This window comes from Desarmillaria tabescens (assembly GCF_030435595.1).
Source record: "Desarmillaria tabescens strain CCBAS 213 chromosome Unknown EV420scaffold_33, whole genome shotgun sequence".
NCBI classification, from domain to species: Eukaryota; Fungi; Basidiomycota; class Agaricomycetes; order Agaricales; family Physalacriaceae; genus Desarmillaria; species Desarmillaria tabescens.
In genome coordinates, this window is record NW_026848332.1 from 116,149 (window position 1) to 134,343 (window position 18,195).

At 47.6% G+C, this 18,195-nt stretch overlaps 6 protein-coding genes across 6 annotated transcripts; 1 reads left to right on the top strand and 5 right to left on the bottom strand.

Annotated features, from left to right (window-relative positions):
• Positions 1-805: 805 nt before the first annotated feature.
• EV420DRAFT_1274147 (MFS polyamine transporter) lies at positions 806-2,908 on the bottom strand (the record flags this gene model as incomplete). Its single annotated transcript, XM_060467815.1, has 12 exons — positions 806-878; positions 929-1,067; positions 1,121-1,306; positions 1,359-1,550; positions 1,600-1,712; positions 1,763-1,874; positions 1,919-1,991; positions 2,049-2,287; positions 2,337-2,406; positions 2,464-2,477; positions 2,532-2,704; positions 2,757-2,908. The coding sequence occupies 12 exons, from the start codon at positions 2,906-2,908 to the stop codon at positions 806-808; spliced, it is 1,536 nt and encodes a 511-aa protein (XP_060327649.1).
• A 3,462-nt stretch (positions 2,909-6,370) lies between these two features.
• Positions 6,371-8,475, bottom strand: EV420DRAFT_1646055 (MFS polyamine transporter; the record flags this gene model as incomplete). Its single annotated transcript, XM_060477856.1, has 12 exons — positions 6,371-6,443; positions 6,496-6,634; positions 6,688-6,873; positions 6,927-7,118; positions 7,168-7,280; positions 7,332-7,443; positions 7,497-7,560; positions 7,616-7,854; positions 7,904-7,973; positions 8,031-8,044; positions 8,099-8,271; positions 8,324-8,475. The coding sequence occupies 12 exons, from the start codon at positions 8,473-8,475 to the stop codon at positions 6,371-6,373; spliced, it is 1,527 nt and encodes a 508-aa protein (XP_060327650.1).
• Positions 8,476-9,589: 1,114 nt separating this feature from the next.
• EV420DRAFT_1621789 (esterase-like activity of phytase-domain-containing protein) lies at positions 9,590-11,385 on the bottom strand (the record flags this gene model as incomplete). The annotated part of the gene is made up of 8 exons (XM_060475737.1): positions 9,590-9,736; positions 9,792-9,895; positions 9,948-10,126; positions 10,174-10,477; positions 10,533-10,699; positions 10,746-11,048; positions 11,098-11,264; positions 11,296-11,385. The coding sequence occupies 8 exons, from the start codon at positions 11,383-11,385 to the stop codon at positions 9,590-9,592; spliced, it is 1,461 nt and encodes a 486-aa protein (XP_060327651.1).
• A 1,759-nt stretch (positions 11,386-13,144) lies between these two features.
• On the bottom strand, positions 13,145-14,146 carry EV420DRAFT_1646057 (uncharacterized protein; the record flags this gene model as incomplete). Its single annotated transcript, XM_060477857.1, has 6 exons — positions 13,145-13,267; positions 13,323-13,505; positions 13,580-13,819; positions 13,870-13,890; positions 13,942-14,039; positions 14,089-14,146. 6 exons carry the CDS (start codon positions 14,144-14,146, stop codon positions 13,145-13,147), a joined length of 723 nt encoding a protein of 240 aa, XP_060327652.1.
• A 1,352-nt stretch (positions 14,147-15,498) lies between these two features.
• EV420DRAFT_1560281 (Manganese/iron superoxide dismutase) lies at positions 15,499-16,568 on the bottom strand. Its single transcript, XM_060473810.1, has 6 exons — positions 16,228-16,568; positions 16,045-16,166; positions 15,975-15,995; positions 15,821-15,904; positions 15,765-15,785; positions 15,499-15,709 (listed from the first exon to the last, which is right to left on the bottom strand). Exons 1-6 carry the CDS (start codon positions 16,427-16,429, stop codon positions 15,629-15,631), a joined length of 531 nt encoding a protein of 176 aa, XP_060327653.1. The 5' UTR covers positions 16,430-16,568; the 3' UTR covers positions 15,499-15,628.
• Positions 16,569-18,025, top strand: EV420DRAFT_1750090 (uncharacterized protein; the record flags this gene model as incomplete). The annotated part of the gene is made up of 4 exons (XM_060480313.1): positions 16,569-17,126; positions 17,182-17,475; positions 17,705-17,816; positions 17,865-18,025. The coding sequence occupies exons 1-4, from the start codon at positions 17,043-17,045 to the stop codon at positions 18,023-18,025; spliced, it is 651 nt and encodes a 216-aa protein (XP_060327654.1). The 5' UTR covers positions 16,569-17,042.
• Between the last annotated feature and the right edge of the window lie 170 nt (positions 18,026-18,195).

An 18,195-nucleotide genomic window follows, 5' to 3' on the forward strand; every position in this document is an offset into this window, starting at 1 on the left:
TAAACGAAACACTGCAAAGAGTATCACATGTAAGGGCCGAGACAGGCCGATCATCTTGCGGATGCTGTTGCATCTTTCTTTCAAACTCTCACACGCGTCATGTCCTTTCGCGTGTACAGACCTGGCGGCAAGTTTAATCAAGGTCGCAAGCGTTCTCCAAGGAACTTCGTGCGTAACAGGGCCGTTGGTTGACTGACAAGTCTGGCCATTGACAGCTCATTAGATTATCGGGGTTGCGGCAGTATCCGCACTGTACTTTCTCGGGAGAGAGATGGTGGAAAGGAAGAAGATATTGAACTTGACATGTTATGAAAACTGTGGGTGACACATTGACATGTGGGCTTGGAGGTGATTTGATTGTGTTGTTCAGCGATACAAAAACGAGTTGAAATGGAGAAGAAGGGGGAGTAAGAGTTTGACTTGGAGAAAGCGCGGCATGGCTTTTTCACAGCCAACTTCAGAGGGCAACATACTAAAAACCGCACAAAGGAACTTCAGCTCACAATCCCTTTCCTCCCTTCGACCGATCCTGAGGTTCAAAATGGACTTCGTCGCTAGATCTATTCCACACCATATTCCTGCGGGAAAGTACAAAATGGACATTGTAACCATCCCTCTAGCACCAAGCTCGTGGATATACCCGATGTGCGTCGTACTCCATCCACTATTTATGCATCTCCCCTCTTGCATAACCCTCAGCCTTCCTACCAACCTCGTCGTATCTGAATGTATTATTCGAAGACATAACGTACTCATGCTAATTCCATGACGTGCAAATCTATTCGAGTCCATGCAAAGTCCAAGATTATGATGTAGGCTTCTTGGTATATCGACTCTTCATTCTCACAGCTTTGCCGTACTTCCAGAACAAGAAAGGTCTGCAAAGAGAGTGTCAATGGCTTACGGGAACTGGATCGTTGCAACATACGCTGGGCATCCGAGAACAATAGCGACTACAGCAAGAATAGTGTCACCCTTTCCATACCCGAGCTTGTTGTACATGGAAGGCGCGAAGAGGGGAAACCCGAATCCTGCTAGGGAACGGAGACACGAGACGGCAGCGAGTCCTAAATCCCATCAGTATCGGCTCATGGGCGAGATACCTAACAAGGACACCCACCGGAAGCTGCGTACAGCGTAAACGTGTCCACAACATACGTCTGCATTGCCTGGAAATTCAATATCATTCCCGCTCCCACGAGCGCAATGCCAATATCAGTCACTATCCAGTGGACGCCCTTCTGTGCACACCATCCAGTCAAGAGCAGTCCTATTGGAAATATAACCGATCCTGGCACCATCGAAGCTACATCAACCGCGTCAACATACACTTGACGATGGAAAAATGCGGCACTCACGAACACGGAACTCAGGCTCCCCAACGCCCCCATTCCTTTCCTTCAAATACTTATATATGCGGTCCATATATCTCGCATTTGTTTGAGAGGATATACCCAACCCTATACCCAGCGCGATGTAGTGCAATCCGGCAATACCTGTGTTTTGGTGATATACTTCTCTGAATATCGTCGGGATCGTCGTCAAGTACACTGAATAAAATTTAGTCGGTCAGATCTATAACTACAATGACCAACGCACGATAAAAGACTCCGTATATGAAGGCCATGTACAGAGCGACTATCTGAACGATAGGCTCACGAACGAACAGTGTAAAGGGGCGGACAAGGGCTTTCCCAAAAATGTGTTGCCAACTACAGGGAGAAGGTCATCGTTGATCATAATCGGGAAAGCAAACGCTTACCTTCGGATGCCAGACTTGTCAAATACAGTACGCACATTTCGCTGACCTTTCTCGGGATCCATGCCTGTCCTTATCTTCTCCGCTTTCCACTCCAAGAGTATCGGTGCAAAGCCTGCCAAACGAAGAGTAAGAAAAACCGAGATGGCTATTGCGGACATAGCTTGCTTTCACGAAGGAATACAAGTCCTAGGCCTTGAACGAAAATGTCAAAAATTCCTGTGGAGTAAAACTGGCGGCGTACTATGTCAGAGATGGAATGCGAAAGAGGTAGGTGAACATGACTTACAACCCATCTCCATGTTGACTTTTCGGCAATCCAGGCTCCAGCGACAGGTCCAATGACAGGTCCCATCAAGGGCGCTAGTGAATATACAGCGATAGCCTTCCCCCTCTCCTCTGCCTTCCATATGTCGGCAAGAACGCCTGCACCAACGGCCAACGGCGTACTTCCACCTAGACCAGCGAAAAATCGGAATATAATGAGCTGCGTTTTAGTCTGAGCGAATCCACACCCGAGATTCCATGCTGAATGCACCGTTAGACTGGATCGAAACTGCTGGAGAGTATGACATACCGAAGAAAAACATGTTTGAAAACTGTATTACTCTTGACCTTCCGTATATCTCACTGAGCGGGCCGAGGAACTGGATAATACATACGTAAGTGCTCTTGTCGTGCTCAAAGTGTGATGCCGTGCTCACCAAAGGTCCAACAGCTAAAATACGTTCTCAACAGTCCATCCTCTCGAAAATAAAAGAAAAGTACTCACCATACGCCAAAACGAAAACCGACACCGTCATTGCGAGCTCCACCGAACTCGTGATCCCCAAATCGTGTGCTACCTGTTCCATCGCCGGCGAAACCATCGACGACGACACAGGACTGATAAACGTGAACAGCGAGACGATTAACGTTGCCCTCCATTTCCTTGAAAAGGTCCAGCTGAATTTAAACGGGATTAGCGCCGGGTACCCAAATAAGATTCTTGATGCACTTTTTTGGGTTCTCTGGATCCTCAGGTCCATCCCAGTCTATTACCAGATCATCTTCCTCGGAGATGTCTACATGTATCGTCCCAGACCTTGCATCGCTATCTTCTGGGCCTTTAGGTTCATGTCGGGTATCGTTCGTGATGGTATCGTTCATATTGGCAGGAGAAAAGGTTGAGCGAAGGCATGAGTTGGAGTGGCGCTTTATATATCTTTCCTCATGGGAGAAATGGAAGACACGGCATTTTTTTTACGGCCGTCGGGATGCGATCGGCATCGGACCGCGGCTCCTATCTCTACGAGTCGTCTCGAAAACTATGACGCATGAGGCAAGGAATTGTGACCAGATTATTAAAAACCCTCCTGCCTCATAAGCTTCAGCAAAAAAGTCGCACTAGAGCTCTTCTTTGGTACCCAAAAATTGCCGTACCTGCAATTACTGCGTAGTAGAAGATCCGTGGAAACAAGCGTACTAGCGATTACTCATTTCAGATGACGCGGTCTAATTCTAACTCGAGCTCTATCTGGTCCTAGAAGACAGAAAAATGTCTGGAAATTTTACCAGATCCCAAACGCCTAGCCCGTATAAATCTTCAGCATAGTCCCATCTTTGTTTCGTCGCCGTTAGTCCACAAAACGCAGTCACACGCACTGACTCAGTTAACTTCCGTGCATCCACCGCCGCTTGATCGGTGGTTGTTTATTATTCAGCTACTCCAGGATTGTGGGCTAGGTCATGTCATAAGGTGTCAGTGAGGAGTAAAGGTTAGTCAAGGTTTGTTCCAATGACTCAAGCATAGGCTCCGGTATGACTTAGTGCTTTGAGATGTCAAGGCTCCAAAATCAGTTTATTCGGGTAGACTCGGACAGCAGGCGTACTACCGTACTTACAAGTTTTCGCTCCATCATTCACCTGACGTTTCCGAACATGGAGCTTCGGAGGACAGTATCTGGCTCATGGAACACGCCCAGTGTACCTTGGTAAGTATCTTTTGAACTGTGGGCCGAGGCATAAAATGTCAGGTCAGCATGAAGGTCAAATCAGCATGTTATCCGCCATTGGAGAGAGGACAGGATTTTTCGAAGATAAGTCCCCAACTCTTTCCTCTCATACACAAAATTTGAGAATATTTCCACGTAGCACATCTTCCCTTCGCATCCCCAGGAACAAATTGCAAAGCCATGTTTAGCAGCTGCCTTGGATCTGCGTCCATTTCCATGAATACTTCATGACCACAGAGTAGATTCTATGCACTTCCAATCGAGACTTCGCTACCACGCTGAGATCGTTGGTGCTTGGGCTAATACCTAGTCAATCCTTTCGTAATTCTCAATCAAACATCTTCCTAGTAACATTAATCATGAAGGTCCCTAGTTTATCAGGCTCGTATTCTCGCCTTGGAGGCATTATAGAAAACCGATCACTGCTCATTATGGTGTCGGAGCCTCTCGTGTCACTAGGGCGGTCACATGACTGTAGGATTTACTACTAGGACCTATTTCTACAGGACAGCTTTGACAAGCTGGACAGTCAGCAGCCCATTAACACATTCCAATTACACCACAGCTTACAGAGAATGCTTGACTCTGCTGCACATTCCGTAAGAACGGTGAATTATCGTTGTCATTGCTGTATTCAAGTTGATACTTCGCCTCGGGATCGTTTGGTTATCGTAGGGGTGACGTTGTCCTGAAATCGTTTGAAATTGATACAGAATATTTATCATTTATCATCGTCGAGCAGGGCTTGAAATTTACGGTCACTCAGGATTGGATACCAGCGAGGATTTCATCGTGGAATCAAGAAACAAAGTCGCTGTAGTGCTTCGGCATCACTCGGCATTGTATCGGAGACTCAATTTACCTGGACGCTTTAACGTACTTGAGCTCGTTGTCTTCAACATTTCGGCTATCTACTAGCACTGTATCTTTACACTCTTTCTATAGCGAACAAAATGCAATCTAATCATAAGAGGCCTAAAATGCTACGCCTGGAGTTGTAATTGTCATGATCTATATTTGACACTCCGACAGACGGCTCACTTAAATCCGGTTTTGCCTGCCGGACGGATTTGCTTCTGCACACCCATGTCTAGTGGTACCGATTCTCTTACTACAAAAATGGCTGTTTCTCTGCCTAGCAACCATCTCTTTGTTGAAAATTCTCAGCTAAATTGTTCTCCTGATGCCTGATAGCTGGCACGATGGCTTTTACGATGTTTTCAACGTCGCAGCAGAACCCTGACTTATCGCGCGTGTATACTCATTGTGGAGGCGTTGTAGCACCATCTTTGTGCAGCCAGATGCTCGCATCGCCAAGAACTTACTCCCGTAGAGTTTGCAAAGCCTTTGTCTTGCTCTGTGAAATGACCTTGACTCACACCAGATAGTACTGTTACCTCTTCAGCGATAGCCATTGCCCTCTACCCTTGAAAGAGGAAATGTTAGAGATTTCGATGATTCACTGTATGTGATGGTGGCGCTGGTATTTTCAACTAAAGCCCGTTATCGGCACGCTTTCCTGAGGTGGAGGGCTGATTGGATCTCCTTTCTCATATCGTGAAACTAACATTGGATGCACCAAGCCCTAGCTCGGCATTAATATTGACCGCGCAGCATATCAAGACTCTACAAAGATTCAAGGAGGAAGGACAATATTGCGACTTAGGTTTCGTATGTACAGACGCTATAATAACAATTTTTTTGGGTGTAACTAGCATCATTTTATTTACTGTGCTATTTAACAAGATCAGCCTCTCCCCTTCTTTCTCCCCTTGATTGCCTGGTACAATTTTGTGTCTATGAATCATGAAAACCACGTCGACAAACGAAACACTGCAAAGAGTATCACATGTAAGGGCCGAGACAGGCCGATCATCTTGCGGATGCTGTTGCATCTTTCTTTCAAACTCTCACACGCGTCATGTCCTTTCGCGTGTACAGACCTGGCGGCAAGTTTAATCAAGGTCGCAAGCGTTCTCCAAGGAACTTCGTGCGTAACAGGGCCGTTGGTTGACTGACAAGTCTGGCCATTGACAGCTCATTAGATTATCGGGGTTGCGGCAGTATCCGCACTGTACTTTCTCGGGAGAGAGATGGTGGAAAGGAAGAAGATATTGAACTTGACATGTTATGAAAACTGTGGGTGACACATTGACATGTGGGCTTGGAGGTGATTTGATTGTGTTGTTCAGCGATACAAAAACGAGTTGAAATGGAGAAGAAGGGGGAGTAAGAGTTTGACTTGGAGAAAGCGCGGCATGGCTTTTTCACAGCCAACTTCAGAGGGCAACATACTAAAAACCGCACAAAGGAACTTCAGCTCACAATCCCTTTCCTCCCTTCGACCGATCCTGAGGTTCAAAATGGACTTCGTCGCTAGATCTATTCCACACCATATTCCTGCGGGAAAGTACAAAATGGACATCGTAACCATCCTCTTAGCTCCAGGCTCGTGGATATACCCGATGTACGTCGTACTCCATCCACTATTTGTGCATCTCCCCTCCCTCAGCCATCTACCAACCTCCTCGTATCTGAATGTATTATTCGAAGACATAACGTACTCATGCTAATTCCATGACGCGCAAATCTTTTCGAGTCCATGCAAATTCCAAGATTACGATGTAGGCTTCTTGGTATATCGACTCTTCATTCTCACAGCTTTGCCGTACTTCCAGAACAAGAAAGGTCTACAAAGAGAAAGTCAATGCATCATACGAGAACTGGATCGCTGCAACATACGCTGGGCACCCGAGAACAATAGCGACTACAGCAAGAATAGTATCGCCCTTTCCGTACCCGAGCTTGTCGTACATGGGAGGCGCGAAGAGGGGAAACCCGAACCCTGCTAGGGAACGGAGACACGAGACGGCAGCGAGTCCTAAAGTCCATCAGCATCGACTCATGGGCGAAATGCCTAGTAAAGACACCCACCGGAAGCTGCGTACAGCGTAAACGTGTCTATGACGTACGTTTGCATAACCTGGAAATTCAATATCATCCCCCCTCCCACGAGCGCAATGCCAATATCAGTCACTATCCAGTGGACGCCCTTCTGTGCACACCATCCAGTCAAGAGCAGTCCTATTGGAAATATAACCGATCCTGGCACCATCGCAGCTACAGCAACCGCGTCAACATGCACTTGACGAGGGTGAAAAAGCGGCACTCACGAACACGGAACTCAGGCTCCCCAACGCCCCCATTCCTTTCCTTCAAATACTTATATATGCGGTCCATATACCTCGCGTTTGTTTGAGAGGACATACTCAAGCCTATACCCAGCGCGATGTAGTGCAATCCGGCAATACTTGTGTTTTCGTGGTATACTTCTCTGAATATCGTCGGGATCGTCGTCAAGTACACTGAATCAAATTTAGTCAGTCAGATCTACGGTCGTGATGATCAACGCACGATAAAAGACTCCGTATAGGAAGGCCATGTACAAAGCAACTATCTGAACGATAGGCTCACGAACGAACAGTGTAAAGGGTCGGACAAGAGCTTTCCCAAAAATGTGTTGCCAGCTACAGGAAGAAGGTCAAGTGTTGATCTTGATCAGGAAAGCAAATGCTTACCTTCGAATGCCAGATTTGTCGAATACAGTACACACATTCCGTTGACCTTTCTCGGGATCCATGCCTGACCTTAGCTTCTCCGCTTTCCACTCCAAGAGTACCGGTGCAAAGCCTGCCAAACGAAGAGTAAGAAAAGCCGAGATGGCTATTGCGTACGTAGCTTACTTTCACGGAGGAATACAAGTCCTAGGCCTTGAACGAAGATATCAAAAATTCCTGTGGAGTAAAACTGGTGGTGCCATGTCAAAGACGGAATACGAAAGAGGTAAGTGAACACGACTTACAACCCATCTCCATGTTGACTTTTCGGCAATCCAGGCTCCAGCGACAGGACCAATAACAGGACCCATCAAGGGCGCTAGTGAATATACAGCGATAGCCTTCCCCCTCTCCTCTGCCTTCCATACGTCGGCAAGAACACCCGCACCGACGGCCAAGGGCGTGCTTCCACCTAGACCAGCGAAAAATCGGAATATAATGAGCTGCGTTTTAGTCTGGGCGAATCCACACCCAAGATTCCATGCTGAAAGGATCTTTAGACCGGATCGAAACCCTTGAAGAGCATGACACACCGAAGAAGAACATGTTTGAAAACTGTATTACTCTTGACCTTCCGTATATCTCACTGAGCGGGCCGAGGAACTGGATAATACATACGTAAGTGCTCTTGTCATGCTCAAAGTATGATATCGTGCTCACCAAAGGTCCAACAGCTGAAATACTTTCTCAGCAGCCCGTCCTCTCAAAAATAAAAGAAAAGTACTCACCATACGCCAAAACGAAAACCGACACCGTCATTGCGAGCTCCACCGAACTCGTGATTCCCAAATCGTGTGCTACCTGTTCCATCGCCGGTGAAACCATCGACGACGACACAGGACTGATAAACGTGAACAGCGAGACGATTAACGTTGCCCTCCATTTCTTTGCAAAGGCCCAGCTGAATTTACACGATATCAGCGCCGGGTACCCAAATAAGATTCTTGACACACTTTTTTGGGTTCTCTGGATCCTCGGGTCCATCCCAGTCTATTACCAGATCATCTTCCTCCGAGACGTCTACATGTATCGTCCCAGACCTTGCATCACTATTTTCCGGGCCCTTAGGTTCATGTCGGATTTCGTTCGTGATGGTATCGTTCATATTGGCAGGAGAGAAAGTTGAGCGAAGTTATGGGTTGGAGTGGCGCTTTATATATTTATCCTCATGGAAGAAATGGAAGATTGGCTACACGGCAGTTTTTTTACGGCCGTCGGGATACGATCGGCATCGGACCGCGGCCCCTATCTCTACGAGTCGTCTCAAAAACTATGACGCATGAGGCAAGGAATCGTGACCGGATTATTAAAAACCCTCCTGCCCCGTAAGCTTCAGCAAAAAAGTCGCGTTAGAGCACTTCTTTGGTACTCAAAGAAGTCCGTATCGTGCAATTGCTGCGTAGTAGAAGATCCGTGGAAACAAGCATACTAGCGATTACTCATTTCAGATGACGCGGTCAATTCTATCTCGAGCTCGACTACTACTATTACTACTATTTGGTCCTAGAAGACAGAAAATCCGTTGAAATTTTTACCAAATCCCAAACGCCTAGCCCGTATAACTCTTCAGCCTAGTCTATTTCCTCTTCGTTAGTCCACAAAACGTAGTCACGCGCACTTACCATTGACTCAGTTAACTTCCGTGCATCCACCGCCGCTTGATCGGCGGGTGTTTGTTATTCAGCTACTCCAGGATCGTGGGCTAGGTCATAAGGTGTCAGTGAGGAGCAAAGGTTAGTCAAGGTTCGTTCAGCATTGGCTCCGGCATGACTTAATGCTTCGAGATGTCGAGGCCCCAGAATCCGATCTCCACCAGTCTAATCGAAAGTTCTATGAAAATTATAAGTAGTGATCTCCAATCATGATCTAGTATCTGCCATTTCGAGGCATCGTATACTGAAAATTTATTTGAACGGCAACTCTAAGACATGCTGACAGGAAGTAAAAACCTACACACTCACGAAGCAGGAATACCGGTGAAATACACCCAAGATGGTTCATTCCTGACAGAAGCTGTCTTTCAGAATGCTTGTTCACGGTGAACTTGCGATTAGACTGAACCTGAGTCTGGTCGGGGTTCATCCTTGGAGAGTGGTACCGGTAACGAAGAAAGGAACTCTAGAGGGAAGGTACTCTCCATTTACTGAAGAACTACATTAAGAGATTCAGTTGGTATCAAGATAGAGCGAATATGCAAGCATCCATTCATAATTCATACTCTACACACCCAAGAGCCGCTGAACACTTCCCTCAATCACACTAGGAAGCGTAACCCTAAACACCAGAAATTGGTTGTCCACATCCTGGCCAGCATCATATGGCTGTCCCAGTGAAATCCCATTCGTGGTGAGGAAATCGTTGTCCGACTGTATCCATACATCAGCGTCTAGGCACCGAACTGCAGAAATGTACAATACTCACAGCAGTGAACAGGAAGTAATCATTCGGGTAATCTGAATCGTTGACGGGAGCAAGCGAGAATGATTCCCACTTGGCATCGATATGGGTATCATCATCCACATCGCCTAGCAAGCAAGTTAATCTTGGTCGGGCAATTTAGGCGTAGACTGTACGTACCATTCTGCAGGCCGAACCTCGCCAACTGGTCATCGTCAATGTAATCGACGAACGACACATATGTAGCTGGGACGATGTCGCCGTCCAGCTCGCCATCAACGGCAATGGGGTTTGCAGGATCATCGAATTTAGTACCATGAATGTCCGTCGCATTGGAAATATCAAAAAGGTCTGCTTGCCTACTTCTCGTTAGCATTCCCCTACCAAAACACACAAGAAAACTTACTTATAACTAGACTCGAGGTCATCCCCGCCTTCTCCATCACCATCTCGAGACAACGCGAAAAACACACCCGGGCTCACGAATGCGATCTCGCTGCATGCCCTCGTTTTGTTTTTCTTACTCTGGGGTAATGGCACGACCCATTCACCGATAAGTTCGGGACGGACAGTGGGGTTGGAAACATCATACGCCAAGAGGCGAGTGTACCTTGATGTGGTTTTGTCATCTCCACCATCTTGAATAGTTGCCGACTGTAGCATCGCATAAACAACATCATTCTCGACGTCGAACGTGAGGCCCTCGAATCCTATGTGACAAAAGGTTATGTCGACTCTAGGGTTAGAGCTCGACAGAATCTTCACCTTGATTGGCAGCTCTTCCCGTTGTTGGATCCGATTCAGACGTAAAATTTAGGTTCCCATTAGAGTCACGAGGAAGGATCGCCGAAGGTGGTTGAATCGTCTGGATCAACTGTCCCTCCCCGGAGAACCGGTAGATGTACGGCCCATACTCGTCGCTCACCCAATAACTATAACAGTTAGCCATATGTTAATGACGGGCATCAAGCCACTCACGATCCATCACTGTTCGCAATGATGCCTTCAGCATCAACTGATAGATTGGGTATCGTAATTGGCACGGGCATCTGTGGATCCGCAAAAGGGTCTGAGGGAAACCCCGGCATCGCAGGACGCACGCCCAGACTATCAAGACCGGTAGTCTTGTTGCCGCCTCTGTCGAATTGGAGCGTCGTATTCTTATATATCAACACAAGTGTCCCTTGCGCGTCGTCAAAGCTCAGATCATCCGTGCCGTAATACGGCGTCAAGACAAAGTCAACATCATGCTGGCGCGCCTGGTAGTTGACCGTCCCGTCCCTACAGAGACATCAATGACGAGAAAAAACAGGCAAGCCGGCGGACGCACACGTTGAACCCTCGATCTGGATGCACGACCAATATACCCGAGAAACTTCCGTTCCCAACATCCGTCCACGTCCCGTACTTGATCGCCATGGCACTCCCTATACCACCAAGAGTGTCTCCCGTCGACTCTACCGCATCCGAAGGAATCCTGCCAAATGCGACGATTCCCTTGTTGATGTAGGTCTGTCCCGTTGAGTACCACAGATGTGTCACTGCTAGCCTTCTTCACAGGCGACGCCCGGAGGAGGGAGAATGAAAGTGTCCACACGAGCGCCTGGAGAAGACCCATTGGAAGTCAAGGTTCTTCGACAGTCAAGTATTTATAGCGCTCCCATCCAAACGTGCGCTAAAAATAATTTCCAATGCTAGGGAGACACATGGGCAATGTGCTGCGTAGAGGTACTGGGAAAATAGCGGCCATAAGTTGCCCCGAGAGACGTCGTCATAAGCCAGGACTGATGACTCCGAATGAACAGAAAGCTACGAAGCGAACTCGGAATCCATGTGGCCGCGCTACTCCTGGTAAGCAGCTCATTCGGGTCAATTGAAAACTGACGAAAATGTGCGGATAATAGACGTAATTTGGAATTTTGTTGGGGCATTACTAAATCCGTGGACTCCACCGCGAAAGATGCTTGCATTTGGTTGTGGACGAAAGCCCGATGAAAGCTCTTCACTGATATCAATCTTTCCACGTTGACCGGTGCAACCTAGTCAGCTGCCAGGAGTCAGTTGTCCTGTGGTGCCTTTGAGATACAGCAAGCATACAATGGAGATACTGGCGTAAATACCTGCGGCGTTCCTACTTGATGATGCAATGGTTCATGGGCAAAAGAATCTGCGAAGTCGATGTGTTGCGTATGCAATCTACAATCAAATCCTGTATAAGAATAGGCAGAGAGAATTTAGATGATGACTACCATCATTAATTAAGTTCCTTTTATTTAGTAGTATGGGGCGTAATGATGCGCACGAAGAATTTTCTTCTTCAGATTTCCGTTACAAGTGCGTTTGCCTGAGAATCTTATATCCTCGTGCAACTTGATGTAAGGACTGCAGTTCCGTCGGGCGGCGTTCCTACGAATGTCTTGGCTATTCAAACGTCTGACCCATTGGATACTGTATGACTGTCGACATGCCAATGATATGCGACGGAACCTCTTGGGGAACTCAATGTCGTTCAGCGAGTCATATATCGCCCTCAACGCTAGTCAGATTCGACGTCTACCTCATATCAGTCAATATATGAGAGCAATGACAAGGAGAACCTACAATAAATTTTTCTTCGTATTCGGCTTCATCGCACTCGGCGGAATTCGACCTTCCACGATGCTCACAGTGGCACGGAACCTGAAGGTCTCATTCATGCCTTATGGTCCGATACCGTGAAGACGGGAGCAGAAACAGTAGCGGAAGCAGGAATGAGAGATATGTATGCCTGCCTGTGTTGCTGCGAGAAAGAGGGATGCGGGAAATGCCGAAACCAAGAGCGTCGGCCCGTAGACTGGCCCAACTGCTCAACGTCGCTTTACATTTCCTTGAAAACAATTGGTAAGTCCTCTGTGCTGCCAATATAGAAACTTGTAGAGTCTGCAGCCCAAATTGGTACCTAAAAGAGCAGATTTATTATGCATTACCAGGTGGAAGGAACACAAGCCACGAAGCACAAGTTCGCCACAGTAGATACATTCTTAGATATCTGGAGCTAAAGCTGACTACATAATAGTTATAATCTTCAACATACAGACGAGCAAAAAAAAAACAAAAAAGGGATGTACAGAGACTTAAAAATGTACAAAGAAAAAGATGTACGATGGGACGATACGAGCTACATTCTCAGCAAAGACGGACCGTACACACACACACAATACGAGGGAATAAAATACGAAGACAACACACTAAACAGTTTAGCGGTGCCGCATAGGCGCAATAAAAATGAAAGCAGACAGCGATAGCACGATGGGAAGAGATATTTAAACAAGGGGAATGTGATCGTTTGGCGCATTCGGATCGTCAGATTGATACACATTCCCGCTGTGCATCCTCTCTCATCTATTATGTGGAAAGAGGAAAGAACGCTCAGCGGGTAGAATGGTGGTGAATGGGGTAGTGATAAGGGAGGCGCTGCCGAATGTTGGACGGTCAAGCCTCAGCGGGCGCAGCTTCCTCCTCTACCGCTGTATCCGATTTTAACAAAAGGCAATGCTATAGTGGAAAGTAACGCACCTTGTCTTCGTTCTCAGCTTCCACATCGCCATTAGCAGCAGTAGCCGCAGCTTCGGCTTCAGGCTCTTCAGCAATGGTCTCTTCGACGGGGGTTGGCGGGGGCTGCAGGCTCTTGGGCGCCAACCTGTACATCAAACAAGCAAAGAAAAAGACCAAAAGGCGAGGATCAGCGCTACGCTCACGCTAGTCATACCAACGAATGAAAAGAAGATCGATAGCAACTGAGGAGACCATGACAGCCACTAGTCACCGCCAACAAGGGGGCTGATAACCGCAGAATAGCGCCAGAGGAGACGAGAGAAGCAATTCAACATGCCTTGGAGGATGGTTTCTTGGATCCAGCCCTGGATGCAGGCTTCTTGGACGCAGCTCTGGAGGGCGGCTTGGTAGAGGCCCGGGAAGGGGGGCTTGGACGCAGGCTTAGCATCGGCAGCCTTGGATGCAGGCTTAGCATCAGCGGCTTTGGATGCAGGCTTCGCTTTAGACGCAGGCTTGGCCTACATAGAGAAAATTCAGCATCCAGTCGGCAATGCCAGAGGGGACATACCTTCTTCGCAGGGGGCTCTTTCTCGGTTTCCGCTTCCCTCGCCGTTCACCGGTGCCTCTTCAGCGGTCTTACGCTTCCGGCCTCGAGCAGCCTTTGCTTTTCCTCAGCATCAGCTTTGGTCTCCTTGTCGGCCTTCGCTTCCTTATCCACTTTTTTGGCCCGAGGTTTCGCTGGGGCTTTCTTCACCGATAGGGTTGGTTTAGGTTGTTCACTTGATACGCGATGAGCGACGAGGCTCTGCAGCTTCTTTGGTAGTAGCAGCGGCTTTGCGAGGCATCGTCCGAGGTAGGAAAAATGGGGAAGCGAAAAAACGAGGTGATGGGCAAAAGCAAAGACGCGTTCACGATTCACGTTTGGTTTGTTTACTCCAGAGTTGACAGAAAGTTCCCATCACGTGGGTCGCGCACGCACCTGATGCGTTCCTGGGCCTTTGATCAGCTTTGATCTCGAATTTCAGCCATTGCGCTTTACCAGGAACGGGCAGGGTAGAAAGTCAGAATTGTGTGATTTTGTTAGACCTCTTATAACTTTTTTGCAACGGATTTCCATTTGAAGCACACTGGAACGTAGACGCGACTTGTTCTGATTCAAGCAAATCAAATCTATCTGTCAATTGGCTGCAAAGGACCTCCGAAATCTCTTGCGTTGCTAAGAATTTAAGAGCATATGTTGCTGTTATAAGAGTTAAAAGCGCTAACGTCACAACCCGCGCTCGGTATGTGCTCAGCACGGAGATTGGGTGGCATTCCGTCCATTACGATTGGTATTAATAAACAAAACATCGGGCGGTATCTCTAAAGGACAAAAGTTCCAGCAAGGGTATAATAAAGATGGGCACACAGGCTAAGAGAATAGTCCATCTTGTTCGTAGGGGAGGTATAGTCGCCGGGACTGAGGTGCGCAGACCAGATTCCAATTGGGATTCACTCATGGCAGAGTCATGCGCACTACAAAAAACTCGGGTCTTCTGGGTTCAGGCAGTCTAGGTATGATCTAACACACTTCTGCAACCAATCCCGTTTTGAACCTGGTGTTGGCATTCTCATCTTCACCCTTCCCTGGTCCGCGCAGTCTTTCACTAGTTCCCGAATGCTGATGCCTACATATTCAGATATCACTATTCGTTCACATAATCATGACTTCTGTAAGCGGTGCGCGTTACTAGATCCTGTCATTTCTGTTGCAAATCCGGAAGGAGGAAGAAGACATCAATAAGCGCCTAGTTTAATGCAGTGGTATGCGGCGTGTGTCGTAGAAGCTTTGAACTAGGGACTAGATAAGCAATGTCCGTTCTGTGAGAAAGCACTAGGTTCCAGGTGACTGGGATAGGTTCTACATGCAAGCCACCGCAGGATGATAAACCCTGCATGATTGAGGCCATAATCAAGCCTTATGTTGATAACCTGCTATTCAAATATTGATTTTCTGTCAGGAAAACAATTGATCAAATCAAGGGAAGCCTACCCCATGCTGGAGGATGTGGATACTTAGTCCTCAAATGCTTGAATAGTATGTCATAATGAGTCCGAATAGCACGCCATAGCTGATAGGATAGAGAACTAAAGAAGTCCTCGGTGGGGTTAGCGATCAATGCTGTTGCTCCCGAACACTAAAGCACTGAGATCGACTGACCACCTCCACGAAAAGAAAAACGTTTATGCAATTTTTGAGTGCGTAGGCAATACAGGATAATCAGTTAGTCCCTCCGAGGTAATACAATTTCTGTCTTCTTTCCTCTTTCTTCTCGCATAAAACAGACTTAGAGCTTGGCAGCAAATCCTTCATCATAGCGCTTCTGGGCTTCCTCAAAGTTGATAACGGACCAGATGGCGTTCAAGTACTATGGGTAGTCTTAGTCAGCCTTTGGGTCAATGCAATATCCGTGAAACACATACGTCAGCCTTGACGTTGAGGTACTGGGAGATAAAATGCGTGCTCCCAAAATATCGACACCAATGATGGGGACGTGAGTCAGAAGAGGGTCCTGGTTGGCGGTGGTGACGATCTCAAGGCGCTTAGTAGTGGGGTTGAGTCCCTGAAAATTACGAAGGAATGATATAAGTGACGCCATTCACGCGAAAGCAGTACCAAACATGATTACTCACGAGCCAACCCCAGCCAGATCCCTGGATACCAGCGGTAGGTAGTGTTGAATTCCTTCTTGAAAGCGTCAACACTGCCAAAAGTCTTCTCAATGGCATCCTTGAGAGATCCTGCAGGCAGGACTCCGCCATTTCCCTTGCCCTCAGAGTGAGCGGGAGCAAGGTTCTTCCAGAAGAGCGAGTGGTTGATGTGTCCTGATAAGACGATCAGATAAGTCAGCAATTGTCGCAGCGTAAGGAGGCGCGTAGAACATACCACCACCATTGAACTTGAGGGCAGCCTGGAGGGCGATACGTTCCTTGGCAGACGATGCCTTTGCGTAGGCAGCCTCAGCTGCATTCAGCGCATTGACATAGGTCTGGTGGTGCTTCTTGTGGTGAAGCTCCATGATTTGACGAGAAATGAAGGGCTCGAGAGCATCGTAGGAGTAAGGGAGGTCAGGAAGAGTGTTGGCCATGGTGAGACTTCGATATTTCTGATGGAGATGGGAGTAGGAAAGGAAGAAGGATGAGTCTCTCTTTAAGTCTTCTCCGAGACGATCATTATTAATTCTGATGTCACATCACGTGCTCATATTGTGGCGTCATTCATCTTCCAACTTCGTTTTGTGACGAAATACATCAGCGTACCAACAAAAATATGCTTTTTGGGAACTGTCCTTCACAATTTTTGTCCAAAATCATGTCCGCAAAAGAGATAAGGCATACTTCCAATAGACCGCCAAATTCTGCGAAGTCTTTTCAAGTTCTCACGTTGGACTTTGTCACCGTAGGCTCGCATCGCCGGTACCAAGATATGCGGTCTTGCACTATCTTTCATCTGCCATATAGTCACGCTAATATCTTGCTGTGCGTCTTCTCCTGCAAGGCTGAGACGGACCATTCCTTACCCGAGCCTGAAAAAATAACCTCAACATCATTTGAGAACGAAGGATCGAGTACCCGATAAGTGGTATCAGTCGAACACCATTGTCAATCCCTCCAATGTTCACCATTGACTTTTATTCCACCATTCAAATTCCAATCGGGGCTTTGGGCTGCCACTAGGCGTCTCTCATAAAAGCACTCGCGATGGCGCACTCTTTTCCCCAACGGTTCTTCATTGCGTCAGTATCTCAGAGTCCCGGCAGACATGTCATACTTCCCTGGCCAATGGCAAGCCGATTTTTGTCGTGTTGACGTCCGTAAACAAAGCTTATACTGTTTACAGGTACAACCAACCCAGCATCATGCACCATACAAGCTTTCCCCACCGAAGCCGTGCATCGATCCAAAACTCATCGATCCCGGTTTTCTCGATGGCGAACGTGAGTGGCCCGAGGAGGAACAAAAGCCTTTAGTCTCGCCCGCCAGGAAGCGCAAGACTCTAGCGAGGAAGACCCCAGGCGCGGACACGGATTCAAGCCCCAAGAAGAAGGTCAGGAGCACCCCCACGAAACCTAGGGCTAGTATCAGCAAAGCTGCAGTCGGTGGTAGCGCTAGTCCAAAGAAGAAGGGGACGCAAGTAAATTCCGGATGGTCGAGTCGTATATTAATCATATTCACATTCCTTTAAGCTGTCTCTCTCCCTTTGTCGTCCTATACTTACGTGCTGGACACAGTAATCAGTCAATCTCTATTTTCTCCTATGCGTTGGACTCCTTGACGGTGCCTGCTAAGCCTATCCTCAAGCCGGCACAGTCGCCGTGTCTGGCGTTACTATAACTTACCCTCTGTCGTTCTGTTAAGTTCAGACGACAACTGCAGCAGGGCAATCAGTTCTCGTCGCTGTCCAAGTTAAGCACATTCTTCTCCAGTTTGACTGCGCAGATTTCTGGGAATCGTCCTCCGGGATCTTAGAGCACAGTAGCCTGTTCGAACACTAAGAGTTCGGCTGGCTGGAGTCATGTATAGTCCAAAAGCGAGAATCTCATCGTCCTGAGCTTACAGGGAAGGAGCAACGCCGAGCACCTTCCCAAACGCCTCTGAATGTATTTCCCTGCTGCAAGCCTCTCATCGGATTTCTGTACGGTGAAAGAGGTCGCAGCAGTCAGCAGATTTATGCCTTCGGCTAAATTAGTGAGGAGACCATCAGACCAGAACAGATGAGCAATAGTAGATGCGAGCACAAGACTAGTCCGCCAAAGAAAGCTCGAGGCTAGAGAATAGAACCGGTACCCCCGTCCCATATCGCCAAGTTTATCCATTAGCCTCTCTATTTGCTGTGATAGTATGCGCGCTGGCC

Excerpts from the sequence above, each read along its gene's own strand:
- EV420DRAFT_1560281 (XM_060473810.1), bottom strand. The coding sequence starts at position 16,429 with ATGGCCAACACTCTTCCTGACCTCCCTTACTCCTACGATGCTCTCGAG. Across the intron at positions 15,996-16,044 it reads TTGAGAAGACTTTTGGCAGT|GGATCTGGCTGGGGTTGGCT; the intron begins GTTGACGCTTTC and ends GCTGGTATCCAG. Across the intron at positions 15,786-15,820 it reads CTCACGTCCCCATCATTGGT|TACCTCAACGTCAAGGCTGA; the intron begins GTCGATATTTTG and ends TTTATCTCCCAG.